A 20,356-nucleotide genomic window follows, 5' to 3' on the forward strand; every position below is an offset into this window, starting at 1 on the left:
CAGACCCGTGGTTTGTTGGCTTGTCGGCTGGACAAACCCTGGGACGGGCAACAAACCCTGGGTTGAATAAACCATGGCTTAGCATTATGTGCAAACCAAGTCTGAGAGTTTCTGGCTTCCTTCCAGGTCATCTGCTTGACCGTCCTTGCCTCGGTCCGCATCTACCTCAGCTACCGCAATGTCAAGCCGGTCACCAGGGAAGTGATGCAGCACGACCCCTATGGTGTGAAGCCGGTCCGCAAGCTGATTGACGCCTGTGCCTTCCGGATCTATGGCCACTGGGTGAAGAAGGGCGAGGCCCAGAACCGAGCGGCCCTCTTTGAGAACACCCCCAAGGCCATCTTGCTCAGCTTGGCGGCCGAGGAAGAGCTGTTTTGATTTCAAGTGCGTTAAAAGCTAAGGCTGCCTCCCCACAGCTGAGCACCCTCCAGGTGGGTCAACTGCAACTCCCATCATCCCCACCAACATGGCCAGGGGTGATGGGAGTTGCAGTCAAAACATCTGGAGGGAGCTCAGTTGGGGAAGGCAGAACTACGGTAAAACATCTATGATTAATTATTATTATTAATTTATTTTTATCTCACTTTTCCTCAAAGGAGCTCAGGGCCACATACATTTTTCTCACACACACACTCATGTCATCCTCACAACAAGCCTGTGAGGTAGACCAGGCTGACAGAAGACCCAGTCAGTCAGGTCCAGCCAAGCATTTGAACCCAAGTCGCTTTTCATCCTTGTTTGAAGTCTTATGGCCCTGGGGTAGACTGCCTGGTGCCCCCGCCCCGATGCTTTGAACTACGCCTCCCATGATCCCTGGCTATGCTGGGGCTTGTGGGAGCTGTAGTCCAAAACAACTGGAAGTCACCATGTCTCATTACTACACCACCTCTTGTTATATATAGTTTCTTAATTAAACACCACTGGAGAAGCTCTCTAGAAACCAGACTGCAGGTTTTATTTTATTTTTTCCTGAGTTGTAAAAATGACGGTTTGTCATTTTTGAAGATAGGGACAACACTAGCCCTCCTCCAATCATCTGGCACTTCACCCGTCCTCCGTGATTTGTCAAAGATAACAGTGGTTCTGAGAGTTAGTGAAGCATCTGTCAAGCAAGCATTAGATGGCTGAGGGGAGACCCAAACGGCAGCAACAGTGCTGACATCTTGTAGAGATATGCCTAGCAATCACCCAAAATAGCAAAGGGATTGTGGAATATTTATTACTATTTATTACAGCTGCGCATTTGGATGGGAACACATCTGCTTTCTAGAAAGAGTGTCCATTTATGGAACAATAAATGTGCTTTATTTATCAGCTATGACTTTCATCAAGCGGTGACGTTTTACTGCGCAAGTGTTTTGGACAGAACTCCGAGCATTCCTCTCCACTAGCCAGGCTGACTGGGGTGAATGGGAGGTGTTGTTCAAAACATCTGGAGGGCACCAGGCTGGGGAAGGCTCACAGGCAGTCAAGATGGCAGGTGCCTTTCCCAATTGGAGATCCTTCTCCTAACTTTTAATCTTGAGGGACCGAACCCACAACCTGTCACCCTTGCAGCATCGGCTCTACCACTGAGCTATGGCGCACCGTAGGGAGGGGGCATTCATGGAGGGCAAGTCCTGGGTCAGAAGCATTCTGTCTCTGAATGCAAGCTGTTGAGGAAAGGGACGCAGGAAGGGGCCCATAGCCCTTGTGCCCTGCTTGTGGGCCTCCCGTTCGCACATCTGGTTGGCCACTGTACACACAGGATATGGGACTGGATGGAGCTCCATCTGATCCAGCCAGGCTTGGGGAAAGGCCGCAGCTCAGTAGCACAGCCCCTGCTTTGCTTGCGGAAGGTCCCCGGTTTGATCCCCAGCAGCATCTCCAGGTAGGGCGAGGAAAGAATCCTGCCTGGAACCCCTGAGAACCATTGCTGCCACTCACTGTAGACCAGGGGTGGGGCCAAATCCAGCCCTCCTGAGGTCAGTCTGCTTCTCTGGTGTTCCTCAGGTGGCACGCACCCCTTTCTCTCGACAACCAGTTGCTGGGTGGTTTCATGGCTTTGGTGCAGTTTTTCCCCATTCTAAAAGTTTGAAATGCCTCTCCGAAGGGTGAGTTACTGGCAAGAAAAGTTTTAGGGCACCATCCTATGCATGTTTAGACGGAAATAAGTCTTACAGCTCCCAACATTCTCCAGCCAGCATGTCCAAACATGCATAGGATTGTGCCCACAAGCTACAATGTGCTGGTAATTTTCTAATTTGGCCTCGCCCTTTTTCCACCAGTGGAAGTGGGCCCTGAGAGGATCTCTGATGCTGGCTGGATTCAGCCCTTAAGGGTTCTGCACCTCTTTCAGTGTTGACAATCCTGAACCAGACGCATCAAAATTCTGGCTTGGTATAAAGCAGCTTCCACGTTCCTATGTAAATCAGCTCTTTATTCAGAACTATGAGGGCTGGAATCTTACTTCATTTTAGGGGAAGGGCTGTGGCTCAGTGGCAGAGCCCCCGCTTCGCATGCAGGAGGTCCCAGGTTCGATCCCTGGCAGCATCTTCAAGCTGGCCTGGGAAAAACCCTTGTCTGAAGCTCTGAAGGGCCGCAGTGTAGACATAACTGAGCCAGATCTAAGTCGGTGTAATGCAGCTCCCTTTGATCCTCTTATGTTCCAAATCCATTTCTAGTACCTCTCAAGAAGGGAACTATAATCTGTGTATGATGAATGTCCAAGTTATGACCAATGGACGCTTTCAATTTATTCCGCAATGTGCTTTGGCTTGAAGGGCCAGCAATGATGCATCCCTTCCTGAACCTCCTTTTCACGAGAAACAGTGTTCCTCCCCGTGGGAGTGCAGGATGGTCAGTCTCCACAGGAGAAAAGATTCATGCCCTGGCGGAAGAGGGGTTTCGGCTTCTTCAGAGTTCGGCTTTCTTGCTCACGGTTTCTGGAGCTGGCCGCTTGCTGGGGCTGGAGGCACAACGGAAGCTCAGGTTGTCGGAGGCCGAGTCCGGTGTGTTCCCCATCCTATGGAGCAAAAGAACAGAGGGTCTGTCAGCAGAGGCTTCCGTGGGCCACCTGACCCTCGCAGGGCTTTAGTTCGGGGGTGGGTGGGGCTTGTGGCCTACAACTCCCATCATCCCTTGCCACCATAGCCAATGGTGAGGAATGATGGGAGTTGTAGGCCAACACATCTGGATGGCTGTTAAGTGGCTAAAGGCACGATCCTATGCATGTTTAGACAGAAAAAAGTCCTACGTCTCCCAATATGGCTGGCTGGGGAATGTTGGGAGCTGTGGGCCTTTTTTCTGTCTAAACATGCATAGGATGGCGCCCTTAGGTGATTAACGCAATCATGAGTTAAATCTTTTGATGGATTAAAAAGGAATCCCCAATTAAGTGGGCAGCAGGCTTCTAAAAAGAGAAGTATTTTTTAATGAAAGTACATAACAAAAACATCATAGCCTGCCATGGGGTGCACCGTGACATGTGCAGGAGTGATTTTCAAACAAAACAGTGTACTTTTCCCCTCCGCATCAGAGGTCTCACTTATTTATATGCATATTCAATCAAGTAAAACCCAGGTGATTAATTTACGAAGACCTCTTGGAGCTGCTGACAGCCTTGCTGAGGATCGGTCTGCGCAAGCATCCATAAGGGGTAGAACTTGGGTTTTCGATTAAAATTTAGATTCTCAGGAAATGCAGTTTTGTATCCAAGAAGCATATTTACACTTTCCTGGTCAAAAAGGATCAATATCTTCTAGCCCAAAATGCAAGTTTTTATTCTCCTGATTCCATATTTTAGAGTGTGTGTCAAAAAACAGAGGGTTCGATCCAGATTTAGGCACGTGCAACTGGGGTGGCGGAAGCCGACTCCCCACCCCCTCTCCTACCCACAGCAGCCATTCCAACCCCCTGAAAATGCTGCACCATGGGTCAGGCAACCCTGATGAATAGGGTGAGCTTTGGGATGGGAGGATCCCTAAAAACGAGTAGAAGGCAGCACTGGGGTCCAAGACACAGGATGGGCGTTTTGAGTTTAGCAAGCTAATAATTCAAGTTATTATTATAAACTCTGCTACTTTACTCAGAAGTTAGTCCCACCCAGCGCAGTAGGACTTACTCTCAAGAAAGCAGCTAGGGGGCAGGCTGAGGGTGCAATCCTATGCTTGTTTAGACAGAACAAGTGGGAGTTGTAGGACTTTTCTTTCTCTATCTCAACATGTATAGGGTGGCGCCCTCAATGGGTTAACAAGAAAAATTGTTGCTTTTTTAAAACCAGTCCTGAAATCTCCATTTTATAGTGTCAAAACATTCATTGCAAGCATCATTCAAATTTGGAAACATCTCAGCCAGAGTTGCATGAAGTTTAGTTGGGCTCCAGTTGCACCAGCTGAGCCCCACCTGTTGAGCTGAGGCAGCCCCCAAGCCCTCCCTCAATCTGGCACCCTCGTGATGTGTTTTACTACAACCCCCATCGCCCCCAGGCAGCTGATGGGAGTTGTAGTCCAACACACCTGGAGGGCGCCAGGTTGAGGGAAACTGAACGAAGAGTGATGGGGCGGGGGGAACACGCGGCCACGATGCCCCTGTGCTAATGTACCTTGTCGTCACCTGAGCCTTGTGATTGGCTGAGCCATCTGCCGTGTCGATCCAAGATCCTCCCCGCAAGACGCGCATCTCCTGGGCGGGCCGGTGGGCCGTGGGCCCATGCAGGCGATGGTGCGAGGCCGTCCATTCCCACGTATTTCCCAGCAGGTCGTGGAACCCTGGGGTACGGCAATAGCTGGTGGGTCCAATTATAAAAGCCCCCAGACTGCCTGGAGATATACATGCCTGACCCTTGGAAGCCTGGAGAGGAGGGCTCTACACGTGGCTGCTCAGCGGGGGAAGAAAACACACTCTGCACGTGTTCAGAAAAAGTGCGCCCTTTTTCAGGATGCACAGGCTGAGGGCAGATTCAGGCTAAGCGCTGGCAACAGCAGATCAGACTCTATAGATGCTTTTAGAGCAGCCTTCCCCAACCTGCCACCCTCCAGCTGTGTTGCACTGCAACTCCCATCATTGGGAGTTGCAGTCAAACACAGCTGGAGGGCTCCAGGTTGGAGGAATTCTGTTTTAGAGCCCAGAAGATGGAGCTGGCTGGCTGGACGATATATTTTTTCGCAGACATGCAACAGAAGATGGATTCCTTCCCTCTTCAAACCCTTGAACCGCCCTCTTGTGCTTGCAAACAGGATGGCAACAGAGGTGCCGGCTTGGGGAACCCTGAGCCACAGAACCCCCTGCGGCATTGCCCCGAGAGACTGCTTCAGCAAACACTCCGCAGCTCAGAGAGGAGGGCTAACCGAAGGAGAAGCAGCACGTGTGTTCTTCTTCGGGAGCATCACGTTTGCAGATGTGGCCGGACTCCCAAGTCTCGTCCGCCCCTCCAGTATGGCCCATGGTCAGGGACTGACAGTCCAGTAACCTCTGGAAGGCTGCTGGCTCTCCAGCCCTGGTTTACGGGTTGCAGGTTGGCGTCGCTTCTGAAAGGCGGAGTCCACGCACCAGGAAGGCTGGCTTACCGTAGCTGTTCTGAGGAGGGAATGCGGCCACCGGGGAAACTCCGTGGTAGCCATCTTCAGCCGTGTCAAGATCGGGGAAGTTGCCCTGTGGGAAGAAAAAAAGGGGTGTCTCCGTAGCCAGGGCCAACAACCCAAGCAGGATGCAAATATTCCTAGGGAGAGGGACAGCTGAAGAGTGGCACTCAGCACCCTTGGGGGACCTCTGGGTTGCACAGTACGACCACTGACGAGTGGGGAAAATGTGGCAGGCTGTTCTCCTACCTGCCAGAGGTTGGTGCGGTTGGCCAGGAATTTGTTTCCCCAAGGATACAACCTGTCTACCAGAAATGGAGGAAAGAAAGAAAATATTCAGTTTATTTTATCAGTTCTGAAGCTGATAAGCCCATTCCCTCCGTATCAAACAAGGCTATCAGCCAGAAGGGATTCTTCCTCTACTATCAGTCATGAGGGCTGCGATCCTCTGGCCCCTGGGACAGCGTTCCAAACCTCCTATTGTTGGACGTGACTCAGTCATGGCCGAATCCCAGAATAAGCGCCCATCAAAATAAGTGCCAAAATAACTGCTCATGGCCTTGGAGTAAGTCCCATTGCTGCAAGTGAAAACAGCAAGCCAGTTTTGTGCTCGGAGACCGGTACAGATACTTAAAAAAAAACCCTGCTCTTTCCCTCTGGGACTGACACAGCTACGATGGCTGGATTTGGGGCCATTTCAGCCCCTCGCTTACGTACTCTCCAGGCCTCCCCTGGCAGCGAGCTCCCACTCCTCCTCCGTCGGAAGCCGCTTCCCTTTCCATGCGCAAAAGGCTCGGGCATCGCTCCAGCTCACATGCAGCACAGGGTGGTCCAGCTTTTCCTTGATGCTGGATCCAGGACCCGAGGGCTGGGGATGGAAATCCAGCATTTTGCATGTTTGAGACCCACTATTTTAGTCCCGGCAGCCTGGTTGTAACTCTATTACCTACTGTTTTAGTGTTTGCATCTGCATTATATTTTACACCAGATGCGCAGAACCTTTTTTCAACCCAAGGGCCACATTCCATTTCGGAGAAGCTGTCGGGGGCTGCATTCCAGTGGTGGGTGGGGCAAAAGGGGTGTGGGGCCAGGGGCAAAAGGGGTGGGCTGAAAATACCTAAAATATCAACCTGTTGTAGCTTCAAGCTCTCACTGCCAGTACCTAAGCCTTAGGAGAGGAATTGTGACTTCTTAACATGGGGGGGGGGGGGACTGCACAAAAGCCCGGAAACCACCGAACGATTGGTAGTTGGGAGGAAGGGAGTGGGGCCAGGGAAAAGGTGGGGGAGCTGTCAGGGGAACACCAGGCTGACTGGATTTAAACCCCGTGGCTGGTGTTCTGCACCCCTGTGTTACGCTATGTCGGTATGTCACAGGTTGCAGTATTGTGTTATTGTTTTACTGATCTCCCTCCTCTTCCTTTTCCCTCCACTCCCCTTTCCTTGTATATTACGTCATTTTAGTTCGTAAGCCTGATGGCAGGGCCTGCCTCTCTTTTTTACTGATGTAAGTCACATTTGAGACAATTCCCTGAATTGATTCCCTGAATCAACTCCATCTGATACGGCGGCTGCGCCCCTTCCTTCCCGACCATCTGCTCCCATCGGTAGTACATGCCCCGGTCTCCTCTCGTTTAGACTACTGTAATGTGCTCTACGTGGGGTTACCCTTGAAGACGGTTCAGAAGCTGCAGCTGGTACAGAACGCGGCGGCTCGCCTGATTAAAGGCAGCCGCCGGCGAGATCACATCACTCCAGTGCTGAAGGAGTTGCACTGGTTACCAGTTGTTTTCCGGGCCAAATTCGAGGTGTTGGTTTTGACCTTTAAAACCCTATATGGTTCCGGCCCAGCCTATCTTAAGGAGCGCCTCCAGCAACACCAGACAGGCTGCTTAACAAGATCAGCCTCGGATGGCCTTCTCTCTGTCCCATCAGCCAGGACCGCTAGACTGGTGGGGACGAGGGAGAGGGCCTTCTCTGTGGTGGCCCTCACTCTGTGGAACTCCCTCCCTAGGGAACTCCGTCATGCCCCCTCTTTATTGAGCTTCCGTCGTTCATTAAAAACGTGGTTGTTCAGGCAGGCATTTGGGGTGGGTTAGGGTATTTAAAAAAAAAAAATTTATGGTAAAATTTTATTGTTTTAAATTGTTTTATGGGGGTTGTACATCGCCCAGAGTGGCTGGGTGACCAGTCAGATGGGCGATTAATAAATTTAATAAATAAATAAATAAATAAAGTGGGTCCATAATAAGAATTAAAAATCGACAATGATAATAATGTGGGGCGTTGTTGTATTTCATGTTATTCTGATGTTTTAAGTTGAACCATACAATGCCTAGAGAGATTTTATGAGGCATTAAAAAAGCAATCCTATGCATGTTTAGACAGAAAAAAGTCCTACAACTCCTAGCATTCCCCAGCCAGCAATGCTGGCTGGGGAATGCTGGGAGTTGTAGGGTTTTTTTCTGCCTAAACATGCAGAGAATGGTGCCCTTAATAAATCCGACAGATAGAGTAAATTTATCTATCCACAGCACCAGCAAGAACAACACACAACGTCCTGCAGGACACGTGTGGCGGATTCGACAGCAGCGCACGCCCCAGTGGACATGCAAACTCCCACGTGGGGCTTGGTATCCCAGACTTGAGTACCTCACTCTTTCCCCAGAATCTCAGCACAAGGTCAACAACGTAGGGAGGGCTCTGGCGGTACTTTGGGTCATGCCGAGACGTTGTTGTGGTCCCAAATCCAAATTTTTACCCCACCTTCTGCCCTGCCAGTTCCACTTATTAGTAATCTGAGGTAGGTGACCTGGTGCCCTCCAGATGTTTTGGTCTACAATTCCCACATGCCTCAGCCATTACGGCCAATTGTCAGGGATCGTGGGAATTGCAGTCCACCAGGTTTTTTATTTATTTATTTATTTATTTATTAAATTTATTAATCGCCCATCTGACTGGTCACCCAGCCACTCTGGGCGATGTACAACCCACCATAAAACAGGTTGCCTCCCCCTGCCTTCTGAAGACTGGAGGGCCCCAGCTAATGCTCAATTTTACTGCTGTGGTAGGAAGTCAAGTCGGGCCTTTTCCAGTAGCAGCGTTATTAGCCTGGTACACCAATCCACACCTTGGTCCGTGGCCCAAATCATTCTGACGCTGTGCAGGCTAAAACTCCCCTACCCCCAAAAGAAGGCTCACCTGCCTCCAAAATGCTTTCTCAATTGGAAGCCACCACGGCGCAGACTGAAAGGAGAAAGATGAGCGGGTTCAAGGCAAGCAAAAAATCCCACCAGCTTTGATGCATTCCTCCCCCGCCCCCCAGAAAAGTAACAAGCAACTGGCCCCTGTTTTTTGGAAATGGTGTTGTTTAGAAGCAGCCTGAAAAGGCAGCAAGGTTGTGTGAGGATACTGTGAAAATATTGTGATTTTCAGCTCCCTGAAAATCTCCACTTTTACTCCGAAAAAAAAGTATCAAGTTGCTAGTCCTTACGGTGGCAGCAATATGCTTGGAAGCATTTGAGCGATGGTTGCTGAAATCACCAAAGCCAGAAACTTGCTGAATAACACTGCAGAGCCCCTGAGTCCCTCCCATGCCTACAAGAAAGAAAATCACACACAAGGAGAACTCAAGCTAATTTGGTTGCATCATTAAATAGAACTGTGCTTTTCTCGGAGCAGATTTTGCTGTTATTCTCAGGTAGAATTTTTATTTTGAGGAGGGGGATACAGGGTACACACACAGCCCTGGCTAACTCCATTCTTGACCAAGTCAAGCTTCATTTCATCTGGACGCCCAACATGCCCAACATTTGAGCCCAAAAACGTTGCCCTCTGATTTTGCCCGTCCGATCGGAACTGCTGGCCCTCTGAGCAGGGACGATGTCACTTCTGTGTCCCATATAGCACCTAGCACAGGGGTGGACAATCATAATTCGGGGAGGAGGGATGACCCTCATTGCTCAGGGCTTCCCTCCCAGTCAGACCAAATTTCGACCTTCCTCATAGCAGCTATATGGACTTTTGGTATTACGTGACTGTCCTTTCCAGCAGAACTGGAATGCTTGTGACATCATGGAAGCTCTGCCAATGGCAGCAGGGCAGGCTGCAGGCTGAAAACAGTCAACCCATGGCCAGGCATGATGGGAGGTGTAGTCCCACAACATCTGGAGGGCCACAGGTGCCCCATACCTGATGTACATTAAATAAAATGGCAAAGAAACTGCAGGATTACAGGAGCCTCCGATTCCGTAGGGATTACACCCTGAATCGTCTCAGGGGAATAACATCGTCTTCAGGAGTGGAGGCGCCTTTTGTGCTGCGCATTTAACGCAACAACCGAGAGCCCTGGCAGGAACCCTGAAAAACACCGCTCATCTCTTAGGGCTGTTCTTTACCTCCAGTTTCCGCGTCACTTTCTTCTTGAGCTCTTCCGGTACGAAATCCTCAAATACGAAGCTCCAGCCAAACTCCTCCGCTTCCGTTTTGTATTTCCGGTCTCGCACAAACTCCCTGCCGCAAATGATAACACGGATTTCAAAACCAGCCTTTCAAAACCGGTCCCTCAATTTGTGTCCTAAGCCACCCTTGGCCAACCTGGTGTCTGCCAGATGCTTTGGACTTCAACTCCTATCAGACTCAGCCAGCATGGCTAACGGGTCAAGGATTGTGGGAGTTGTAACCCAAAAAACCTGGAGAACATGAGATTGGGGAAGGCTATCACAATCCGTTACTCATACAGCACGAATTCCTTGCCTGAAAACATCTCCAACTTTTTGCCCCAACTTTTCTTTTTGACTTTTATTTCCCCAACAAAAAATAGCCTAGTAGCTGGCAGAGTTAACCCAAGAACAAGGAAGAGCCCAGTTCAAATCTTGCCTATATATTATGTAGGGGTTTATGTATCATTATTACCAGCAAATAAACTGGTCTCTATTTGGAATTCTCCACTGGACAGCTGCACCAGCCAAATATCCTTGCCAACATCACCTAGGCAAGATTTGAAATGGGGGTTGAATCCAGACTTAATCATACTAAAAGTAGACCAAATGAAATCAGTGGGACTTAAGTTAGGCCAAGCCCCATCCAAGAATTTCCATGGGCCTTATGTGAAAGCTCCCTAGTCTGTTCCTAGTCTGATTCGGTTTGGATCCAACCCTATATCCATCTATATCTGCCATTTAAAATAGTATCTCAAAACAAAAACAAATGATTCATCGTAGTGTACCCATTTTGTAAATGTATAGAATATATACTATATATATATATATATATATATATATATATATAAACAGATTTTAAAATGTGGAACGTTTTGGCATAAAACACCAGCTTCAGTCACAAAAAATGGAAATTTTGGGGAAAAATTGAAAAATAAGTAATACTTATTTTTAAGCACTCTTTACAGATCTAAAGTCATTTTGTTGCTTTAGGACAACTTTCTCCACCCTGGTGCCCTTCCAATATTTTGGACCTGAACTCCCATCAGCCTCAGGCAGGATGGCCAGCGGTCAGAAATGCTGTCCATTGTAGTCCAAAACATCTGTAGGGCTGGGCACCATAAAGCAGCCTTTCTGTTCCTAAAGTTATATTATGTATAACATGGTTTGCTTATAAAATTATCATTATATTTGAAATCTTTAAAAAGTGAACTCAGTAGATGTGTAATTTTTGTCTGAATAAACTATACTTTAAAGATGTAATATACCAAACATGATTGATTTTATGAGCAAACCAAGTTATACATAACATATTTTAGATTCCTAGTTTATGTCTGAGCAGACAGAACTTCAGCAAATAGTCCCTGAAACATCTGAATCACCCTAGAAGCCAGAAGAAGCAAGAAGAACTGGAGGCAGAGGAAGAGGAAGACAAGTCCAGAAACACAGGATTCTGTAGAACAAAACCAAACATTTTCTTTCATATTGTGATATGGTGACTCTATTCACATGTTGGGAAACTGAACATGACTTGGAGCTTCCCAAAATGTCTGTAACTAAAATATACGTTGGATCAATAATTTTAATAAGGAATGGAAGAAATAATTATGCTAGGAATCTTACAGAGAGGATTTAAAGAACCTTTTCCCATACTTTCATTATTTCCAGACATTTTACATCTCTAGACTTTCTAGAAAAGTGTTCCTATTACATAGTTTTTAGAAACCATTTGTGGGGGAGTAAAGGCTTGGTAACAATATATAAACACCTTGGCTTAAATTCTAAAAGAAAAAATTCACCATCCAAAGCTGTTCAATATTTCCAATTTGGTGGGGAAAAAACAAAAACAGTCCACGGAAAACAAAAAACAGGAAACGTGTTTTTTTCCAGAATTTTTCATGTTTTTTTCCAGGCCTTCACATCTCTATGTCTGTAGTATATTATCAAGGGATAAAGCATTTGTAAAACTGGCATTTTTTTCTAGCCTGCCTTTGGAAGACTGGTGAGAAAAAAAATCCACTCATTTTACAGATGGTGTATGCTGATGTTATTTTCTAAATTATTTATAATGTTTTCTGTTAACCTAACACAAGTAAAAGGCTATATGCTGGGACTCTGTCCCCCAGTATAAGAGCCCTGCTGGATCAGGCCAAGGGTCCATCTAGTCCAGTATTCTGTTCACACAGTGGCCAACCAGCTGCCCACAGGAAACCCACAAGAAGGACATGATCACAAGAGCAGCCTCCTGCCCATGTTTTGTTGTTGTTCAGTCGTGTCCGACTCTTCGTGACCCCATGGACCACAGCACGCCAGGCCTTCCTGTCCTGCGCACTCTCCCGGAGCGTGCTCACGTTCATATTCATTGCATCGGTGATGCTATCTAGCCATCTCATCCTCTGCCGTCCCCTTCTCCTTTTGCTTTCAGTCTTTCCCAGCATCAGGGTCTTTTCCAGAGAGTTTTCTCTTCGCATTAGGTGGCCAAAATATTGGAGCTTCAGCTTCATTATCTGTCCTTCCAATGAGCAGTCAGGGTTGATTTCCTTTAGGATGGACTGATTTGACCTCCTTGCAGTCCAGGGGACTCGTAGGAGTCTTCTCCAGCACCACAGTTCGAAAGCATCAATTCTTCGGCGCTCAGCCTTCCTTATAGTCCAGCTCTCACAGCCATACATTACTACTGGGAAAACCATAGCTTTGATTAGACGGACCTTTGTCGGCAAGGTGATGTCTCTGCTTCTTACTATGCTGTCTAGGTTGGCCATAGCTTTCCTCCCAAGGAGCAAGCGTCTTTTAATTTCATGGCTACAGTCACCGTCTGCGGTGATCTTGGAGCCCAAGAAAGTAAAATCTGTCACTGCTTCCATTTCTTCCCCTTCTATATGCCAGGAAGTGATAGGGCCAGATGCCATGATCTTAGTTTTTTTAATGTTGAGTTTCAAACCAGCTTTTGCACTCTCCTCTTTCACCCTCAACAAGAGGCTCTTGAGATCCTCTTCGCTTTCTGCCATTAGGGTGGTATCGTCTGCATATCGGAGGTTGTTGATAATTCTCTCAGCAATCTTAATTCCGACCTCTGATTCATCCAACCCGGCGTTTCTCATGATGTACTCTGCATATAAGTTAAATAAGCAGGGTGACAATATGCAGCCTTGTCGTACTCCTTTCCCAATTCTGAACCACTCGGTTGTTCCATGTCCGGTTCTTACTGTTGCTTTTTGACCCATGTACAGGTTTCTCAGGAGACAGGTAAGGTGGTCTGGTACCCCCATCTCTTTCAGAATTTGCCACAGGTTGTTGTGATCCACACAATCAAAGGCTTTAGCGTAGTCAATGAAGCAGAAATAGACATTTTTCTGGAATTCTCTTGCTTTCTCCATGATGCAGCGAATGTTGGCGATTTGATCTCTAGTTCCTCTGCCTCTTCGTAACCCAGCTTGTACTTCCGGTAGTTCTCGGTTCGCATACTGCTGAAGCCTAGCTTGTAGGATTTTGAGCATCACCTTGCTGGCATGTGAAATGAGCGCAATTGTGCGGTAGTTTGAACACTCCTTAGCGTTGCCCTTCTTTGGAATTGGAATGTATACTGACCTTTTCCAGTCTTGCGGCCACTGTTGAGTGTTCCAAATTTGTTGGCATATTGAATGCAGCACTTTAACAGCATCATCTTTTAGGATTTTAAATAGCTCAGCTGGAATACTGTCATCTCCGCTAGCTTTGTTGTTATTGCTTCCTAAGGCCCACTTGACTTCACTCTCGAGGATGTCCGGCTCAAGTTCAGTGACCGCACTATCATGGCTATCAAGGACATTACTATCATGGCTATCAAGGACATTAAGATCTTTCCTGTATAGTTCTTCTATGTATTCTTTCCACCTCTTCTTAATCTCATCTGCTTCTGTGAGGTCCCTGCCTTCTTTGTCCTTTATCATGCCCGTCTTTGCACAAAACGTTCCCTTGAGATCTCCAATTTTCTTGAAGAGATCTCTAGTCTTTCCCATTCTGTTGTTTTCCTTGATTTCCTTGCATTGTTCATTTAAGAAGGCCTTCTTGTCTCTCCTTGCTATTCTCTGGAACTCTGCGTTCAGTTGGGTATATCTTCCCCTTTCTCCCTTGCTTTTTGCTTCCCTTCTTTCCTCAGCTACTTGTAAAGCCTCATCAGACAGCCACTTGGCTTTCTTGCATTTCTTTTTCTTTGGGATGGATTTCGTTGCTGCCTCCTGAACAATGTTACGGACTTCCGTCCATAGTTCCTCAGGCACTCTATCTATCAGGTCTAATCCCTGAAATCTATTCCTCACCTCCACTGTATATTCATCAGGGATATGATTTAGGTCATACCTGAACGGTTTAGTTGTTTTCCCTACGTTCTTCAATTTCAGCCGAAATTTTGCAAGAAGCAGCTCATGATCTGAGCCACAGTCAGCTCCAGGTCTTGTTTTTACTGACTGTATGGAGCTTCTCCATCTTTGGCTGCAAAGGACATAATCAATCTGATTTCGATATTGACCATCCGGTGATGTCCATGTGTAGAGTTGTCTCTTGTGCTGTTGGAAAAGAGTGTTTGCTATGATCAGCGTGTTCTCTTGGCAAAACTCGATTAGCCTTTGTCCTGCTTCATTTTGTACACCAAGGCCATGCCTGCCTGTTATCCCGGTGATTTCTTGACTTCCTACTTTAGCATTCCAATCCCCTATGATGAAGAGGACATCTTTTTTTGGTGTTAGTTCTAGAAGGTCTTGTAGGTCTTCATAGAACCAATCAACCTCAGCTTCTTCGGCATCAGTGGCTGGGGCATAGACTTGAATTACTGTGATGTTGAATGGTTTGCCTTGGATTCGTACTGAGATCATTCTATCGTTTTTGAGATTGTACCCCAGTACTGCTTTTCCCACCCTTTTGTTGACTATGAGTGCTACTCCATTTCTTCTAAGGGATTCTTGCCCACAGTAGTAGATATGATGGTCACCTGAATTACATTCGCCCATGCCTGTCCATTTTAGTTCGCTGATTCCCAAGATGTCGATGTTCAATCTTGCCATCTCATGTTTGACCACCTCCAGCTTACCTTGATTCATTGATCTGACATTCCAGGTTCCTAAACAATATTGTTCTTTACAGCATCGGATTTTCTTTTCACCACCAGACACATCCACAGCTGAGTGTCCTTTCGGGTTTGGCCCAGCCGCTTCACTCTTTCTGGCACTACTTGGAAATACCCTCTGCTCCTCCCCAGTAGTATATTGGACACCTTCCGACCTGAGGGGCTCATCTTCCGGCATCATCTCTTTTAGCCTTGTGATACGTTCCATGGGGTTTTCTTGGCAAGAATACTGGAGTGGGTTGCCATTTCCTTCTCCAGTGGACCACATTTTGTCAGAACTCTCTGCCATGACCTGTCTGTCTTGGGTGGCCCTGCACGGCATAGCTTATGGCTTCACTGAGTTACGCAAGCCCCTTCGCCACAACAAGGCAGTGATCCATGAAGGGGCCTGCCCATGTTTACCAGCAACTAATGTACAGAAGCATACCACCTCTGATACCAGGGGTAGCACATAGCCATCAGGACTAGTAGCCATTGATTGCCTTCTCCTCCAGCAATTTGTCTAACCCCCTTTTAAAGCCATCCAAATTGGTCTTGCGGAAGTGAATCCCACAGTTTGACCATGCGCTGTGTGTAGATGTAATAGAGCATAATAACAACTGGGTAGGCTGCTCCTACCTTTTAAAATAACGAGGTGAAATAATCCTGCTGACAAATCTACAGCTGAGTTCCTACAGAGATTTTAATAGCCTAATTTAGATGTGGGCACAGGAGATTATTCCTATTGCTCTTGTTAAAAAATAGGGACTCGGATACCCTTGCTGATTTCCTGCAAATCATTTAGGGCACAATACTATGCATGTTTAGACAGAAAAAGTCCTGCAACTCCTAGCATTCCCCAGCCAGCCATGCTGGCTGATGAATGCTGGGAGTTGTAGGACTTTTTTTCCATCTAAACATACATAGGATTGCACCATTGGGGTGCCCCTTATTCCCACAGACTATGTCCTTGCAGCTCAGAAGAAACTGAAACAGCAAGTCATGTTTTTTTCTTTTCTATAATTTTTACGGAGACCTCCATAATGAGCTAATTAACCCATTAATCTCTTAGCATCCTGGAAGATCATCTCAACACAATGTCGTTTTCCTTGTTTTCAATACAAAAGAGTTTGTTGCAGAAACTGTAGCTAAAGATTTGCTGACAGCAAGGAGGATACAGTCCAAAATCTTATCTAACTATACTAATTTTGATGTTTTGTACTAATAGAGGTACCCGATTTAGGTTTTAGGATTTTACTTCTGTAAACTAAGCGACGGTTTGTATTTTATTCTCCTATGTCAACTGTTGTACATGTTTTATGGACTGGATGCATAAAGTGATTGATAGATAAGTAGACAGAAATCAAGAACATAAGAAGAGCCATGCTGGACCAGACCAGGGGTCCATCTAGTCCAGCATTCTGTTCACACAGTGGCTGACCAGCTGCCCACAGGAAACCCACAAGCAGGACATGAGCGCAACAGCACCCGATTAGTGTAACAGCAACACTGCAACAGATTATTGCAGTGTGTAGCCCAAGATACTTGTGAACATACAAGCACAATCTGCTTAAATCGCTGCAAACCAAACACATCTGGCTCCTACCGGAAGTCTCTGTTGGTGACAGGATACTTGTCCATCAGGAATGGTTCAACTTTCCTGGGGGGCCTGTCTTCATTTCTGCCATCAAAGGAACTGGTCCCGATTTGCACTTTCCCACCAGGCACCTGCACCTGGCCGTCATCCTTCTCAAGAGCTGAGAGGAGGAATGAAATCAGCAGTGAGAACGTCAGTTGATGGCAGCGAGGAAAATGGGAAAAGGGGGCACCTGTTCTGTGCCGAAAGCATGTCTGTGGAGCTGGGGAAAAACACTCCTAGCAGGCTGGTAGATCAGCCTTCCCCAACCTGACGCCCTCAGGATGTGTTGGACTACAACTCCCATCATGCCCAGCCTAGCTGGGGACCACCATCAAGAAAGCCCTCTCTCTAGCAACCACCCTCAGAACATCAGAATGGTAAAAGGCCTCCATAGATGACCCTAGGATAACGGGTATTTATTTATTTATTTTTACTTATTTATTAGTAATACCTACATAGGCTTAATATTATAAAATCTCTAAGCAGTTCACTTATACATATTAAAAATATTTAAAACAATTTCAGTTGCAGTAACAATACAAATCCCTTTTAAAATACACTACTAAAACAATTCCATCTACAATAACAATGCAAGGAACAAAAAGATAGAGCGGCATATGATTAATTGCAGTTAATTACAAATGGGTAGGTATGTACTTTCATCGCTACGTTGTCAAGAGGCCTTAACATTATACGTTAAAAGGCAGGATTAAATAAAGGTATTAAATCAATAAATTAAGGTGCAATCCTATGCACATTTAGACCGAAAAAAGGCCATGCTGGCTGGGGAATGCTGGGAGTTGTAGGACTTTTTTCTGTCTAAACATACATCAGATTGCACCTTTATACATTTTGTAACATGGGCAGCAGCAGACCACTAACATCACTGGGGCTTCAAACTGGAGAGATTTCAATGGGATCAGTACCCTTTTTTAATTTCCCCAAATGAGACGTTTGGGGGTGCAATCCTGCCTTAAAGCCGCACCCTCTGGAAGATGCTTTCATCCCAGATTGGCAGCTTATTTCATGCGCTTCGCCTATGCTCCGAGGAGCTCTTTTCTAGAATCATTACACTTTACAATCAGCCCCTCCAAATGTGTCGGACAACAAATCCCATCATTGGCCCTGTTGGCTGGGCATAATAGCAGCAGTAGTCAGCGCCAAACTGGGGAAGACTTCTCCTGGACAATTTAAGGCCCCAATGAATTACATGTAAGGTGCGATCCTCTGCATGTCACACAGAAGCAAGCCCTGCTGTGTTCAGTGGGCTTACTCTTGAGCAAGCATGCTTCCTTCCTTCCTTGGCCTCTGTCTTTTGGGCCCAGAACTGTAAACAACAACATTTTTCTTTGCAAGTTTTAAGTCCCCTGCTTTCACACACACACACACACACACACACACACACAAAGGAGCAAACCGTCTGCGCCACCTTGGATCAAGACTTCCAGGCGATCCTCTTGCGATCAATGGGAGCCAAGTGCCTGGGACTGCGTTGGGTCCCAGAGACTTCAGTTGGGTTCCTGCCAGGGGTGCCTCACAGATGTTTTGCGCCACAACTCCCACAATCCCTGACTACTGGCTGTGCTGGCTGGGGATGATGGAAGTTGTAGTTCAAAGCCCCTGGAAGGGACCAGGCTTGCCTAACCTCTGAAGTAAACCCTACTTTAACATGTGAACATGTAAATCTGTTCTATGTTTAACCCTACTAACATGTAAATGCGTACATCTGTTCAGTGTTTATTATTATTTATTACATTTCTGTCCCACCCCATAGCTGAAACTCTCAGGGTGGTATACAAAGCCTGAAAACCATTAAAAATACAGTATGCGAAGTTTAAAAACCGTTCACATAAAAACACACGAACAGTACACACAGAGACAACATATATCTAAAAACATCTTTAAGCAATCAGCCATAACCCTGCTAGCGTGTAAATGTGTTCAATGTTTAACTCTACGAACATGCAAATGTGTGACTCTGCTTTACTCTAAGCCTACTCCTGGTTTACTCAAAACCAGCCGCGCCCCCAAAAGGGCGTCTTCCAGATGTGCCAGACCACCGCACATCTGGATGGCTGCTCGGAGCGTTTCTGGGTTGGATCCAGCCCCTCTCCTGCCTGCGATCAGAAGCAAATCCAGAGGAGGAGAAAGGGGAGGCCGACTCACCGGAGGTGCTGCGGCTCAGCGCCCAGGCGGAGAGCAGAAGGGGCAGGAAGCGCATCGAGGGATTTGGGGAGCGGGGACGAGGGTGTCGTCTGAATGCACGACCCGCTTCTTCCCACCCCGGATTTGGCGTCAGGTTCCAGCGAAGCCGCCCAGGCAGAAACACGCAGCAGCCCGGGCAGGCGACTGCTTCCGGGGCCAGCGAAAGAGCAGCACACGTGTGCCGCAGCACGTGTGCAGCCCGCCCCCTGCACCGCACGCCCGCCCGCCCGCTCCACCCAAGGGCTCTGGCTCCCGAGCGCCGATCCCACGCCTCTTTACTCGCAAGTCGGCTCCGCCTGGCGCTCCGGACCGGCAGCCGGAGTATTCAAGGCAGGACCATCGTCGACCCCCTCGAGAGCTCGGCGAGGCAGGCTTACTCGGGAGTAAACCCCCCACCCCCTGCCAAAGACGGGGATTGGGTCAAGGCATGGGTTGCTGTACAAGCTGTCGCCAGCAGCTATAGCCTTTCCCCAACTTTTAAAAATATTTACCCTAGAGTAAAGCGCAGGAGTGGAGCTTTAGGGGCCTCTGCCCCCAATCCATTTGCTTTCGTGGGTCATTATTTGGTGGTAAGAATTGGAGGCGCGCGGGGGGGCGGGAAGCGAGATCTGGAGCGGGGCCGCAACCTAAGGAAGGCTTTAAGTCCCTTGCAAGCCCTCCCCCCCCCCACACCAACCCGGATCGGGACTGTGTGCTTATTCTAGAGTAAAAAGGAGTAACATGTCATTCGGGTTCTTGTCACAAGTGTGCGCAGCATCCTGTGTGCATTTTCTCAGAAGTACGCTTCCCTGCGCTCAAAAGGGCTTACTCCCAGGTAAGCATGCATAGGATAGCAAACCTGAAATCTCTCCCATTTACTTCCTTTTTGAAGGGAGAGCTGGGGACCACGCTGGAGCCTTTTGTCTTGCTTAATGCTCCCTCTGCAGAAGAGTAATGGGCTGGATCCCGGCGTGGCAGTTCTTGAAATCAATGGGAGGTTAGGCATCCAGACCAAATGTTCTCGATCCAGCCCTCTGTGCTGAGGGCTCAAGGCAGTTAGAAACCTTGTCCCTTGAGGGAGTGTGCAGACGTGCACTTCTGCCACATTTTCCTGTGGGTTTCTGGTGCCAAGCCTGCAGCGCCATTGATGCACACCAGCCTTTATGGAGAAACGCAAGTAAAAAGAAAGGACTGCAAGTAGAGAAAGTTACTCCTGGGAAGGGATTCCCTAATTCATTTGCAGCACAGGGGTGGGCAGAAGGCGGACTGGGATCTCCTGGGGGATCTCTGGGTGATTCGCAGTTGATGGATTTCTGACTCCCGGTTGTTTAACAGTGGCAACAAAACCGAGTCTTCTCAGCCTCTAAATTATACTACTGAAATGAAGACAGCTGTGTGGGTGACCATGAATGGATTTAGGTTTCAGTTACTGAGGCCTGAGGATGCGGACAAGGTGC

General features: G+C 47.6%; 2 protein-coding genes and 1 non-coding gene across 11 annotated transcripts in view; 2 read left to right on the forward strand and 1 right to left on the reverse strand.

Moving 5' to 3' along the window:
- The window catches only part of PHKG1 (phosphorylase kinase catalytic subunit gamma 1), a 37,415-nt gene extending 32,135 nt beyond the window's left edge, over positions 1 to 5,280 (forward strand). For 5 of the 6 annotated variants that reach the window (XM_084822781.1, XM_084822778.1, XM_084822784.1 and 2 more), the window contains one exon: positions 127 to 1,326. In XM_084822781.1, the coding sequence (XP_084678907.1) occupies positions 127 to 378 (252 nt within the window). In that variant the 3' untranslated portion in view covers positions 379 to 1,326. Of the gene's footprint in view, positions 1 to 126; positions 1,327 to 5,216 lie in introns of those variants that run through there. The other variant, XM_084822783.1, reaches the window with a different exon arrangement.
- On the reverse strand, positions 1,199 to 18,995 carry SUMF2 (sulfatase modifying factor 2). Of its 4 annotated transcripts, none has more exons than XM_084822789.1 (9): positions 18,882 to 18,995; positions 16,683 to 16,833; positions 9,955 to 10,069; positions 8,759 to 8,803; positions 6,276 to 6,426; positions 5,808 to 5,859; positions 5,547 to 5,631; positions 4,583 to 4,748; positions 1,199 to 3,004 (listed from the first exon to the last, which is right to left on the reverse strand). In XM_084822789.1, exons 1-8 carry the CDS (start codon positions 18,934 to 18,936, stop codon positions 4,590 to 4,592), a joined length of 813 nt encoding a protein of 270 aa, XP_084678915.1. In that variant the 5' UTR covers positions 18,937 to 18,995; the 3' UTR covers positions 1,199 to 3,004; positions 4,583 to 4,589. The 4 variants fall into 4 exon arrangements, with proteins under 4 accessions (XP_084678915.1, XP_084678914.1, XP_084678912.1 ...); XM_084822788.1 differs by having other exon boundaries at positions 5,808 to 5,863; XM_084822786.1 differs by having other exon boundaries at positions 5,547 to 5,863.
- Positions 2,465 to 2,535, forward strand: TRNAA-CGC (transfer RNA alanine (anticodon CGC)). The gene has a single exon. It is a non-coding gene; the product is annotated as a tRNA-Ala (tRNA).
- Positions 18,996 to 20,356: the final 1,361 nt, after the last annotated feature.

Source organism: Heloderma suspectum, chromosome 16 (genome assembly GCF_057233095.1).
Source record: "Heloderma suspectum isolate Gila_16-S chromosome 16, 16-S_ref, whole genome shotgun sequence".
In the NCBI taxonomy this organism is placed as follows: domain Eukaryota; kingdom Metazoa; phylum Chordata; class Lepidosauria; order Squamata; family Helodermatidae; genus Heloderma; species Heloderma suspectum.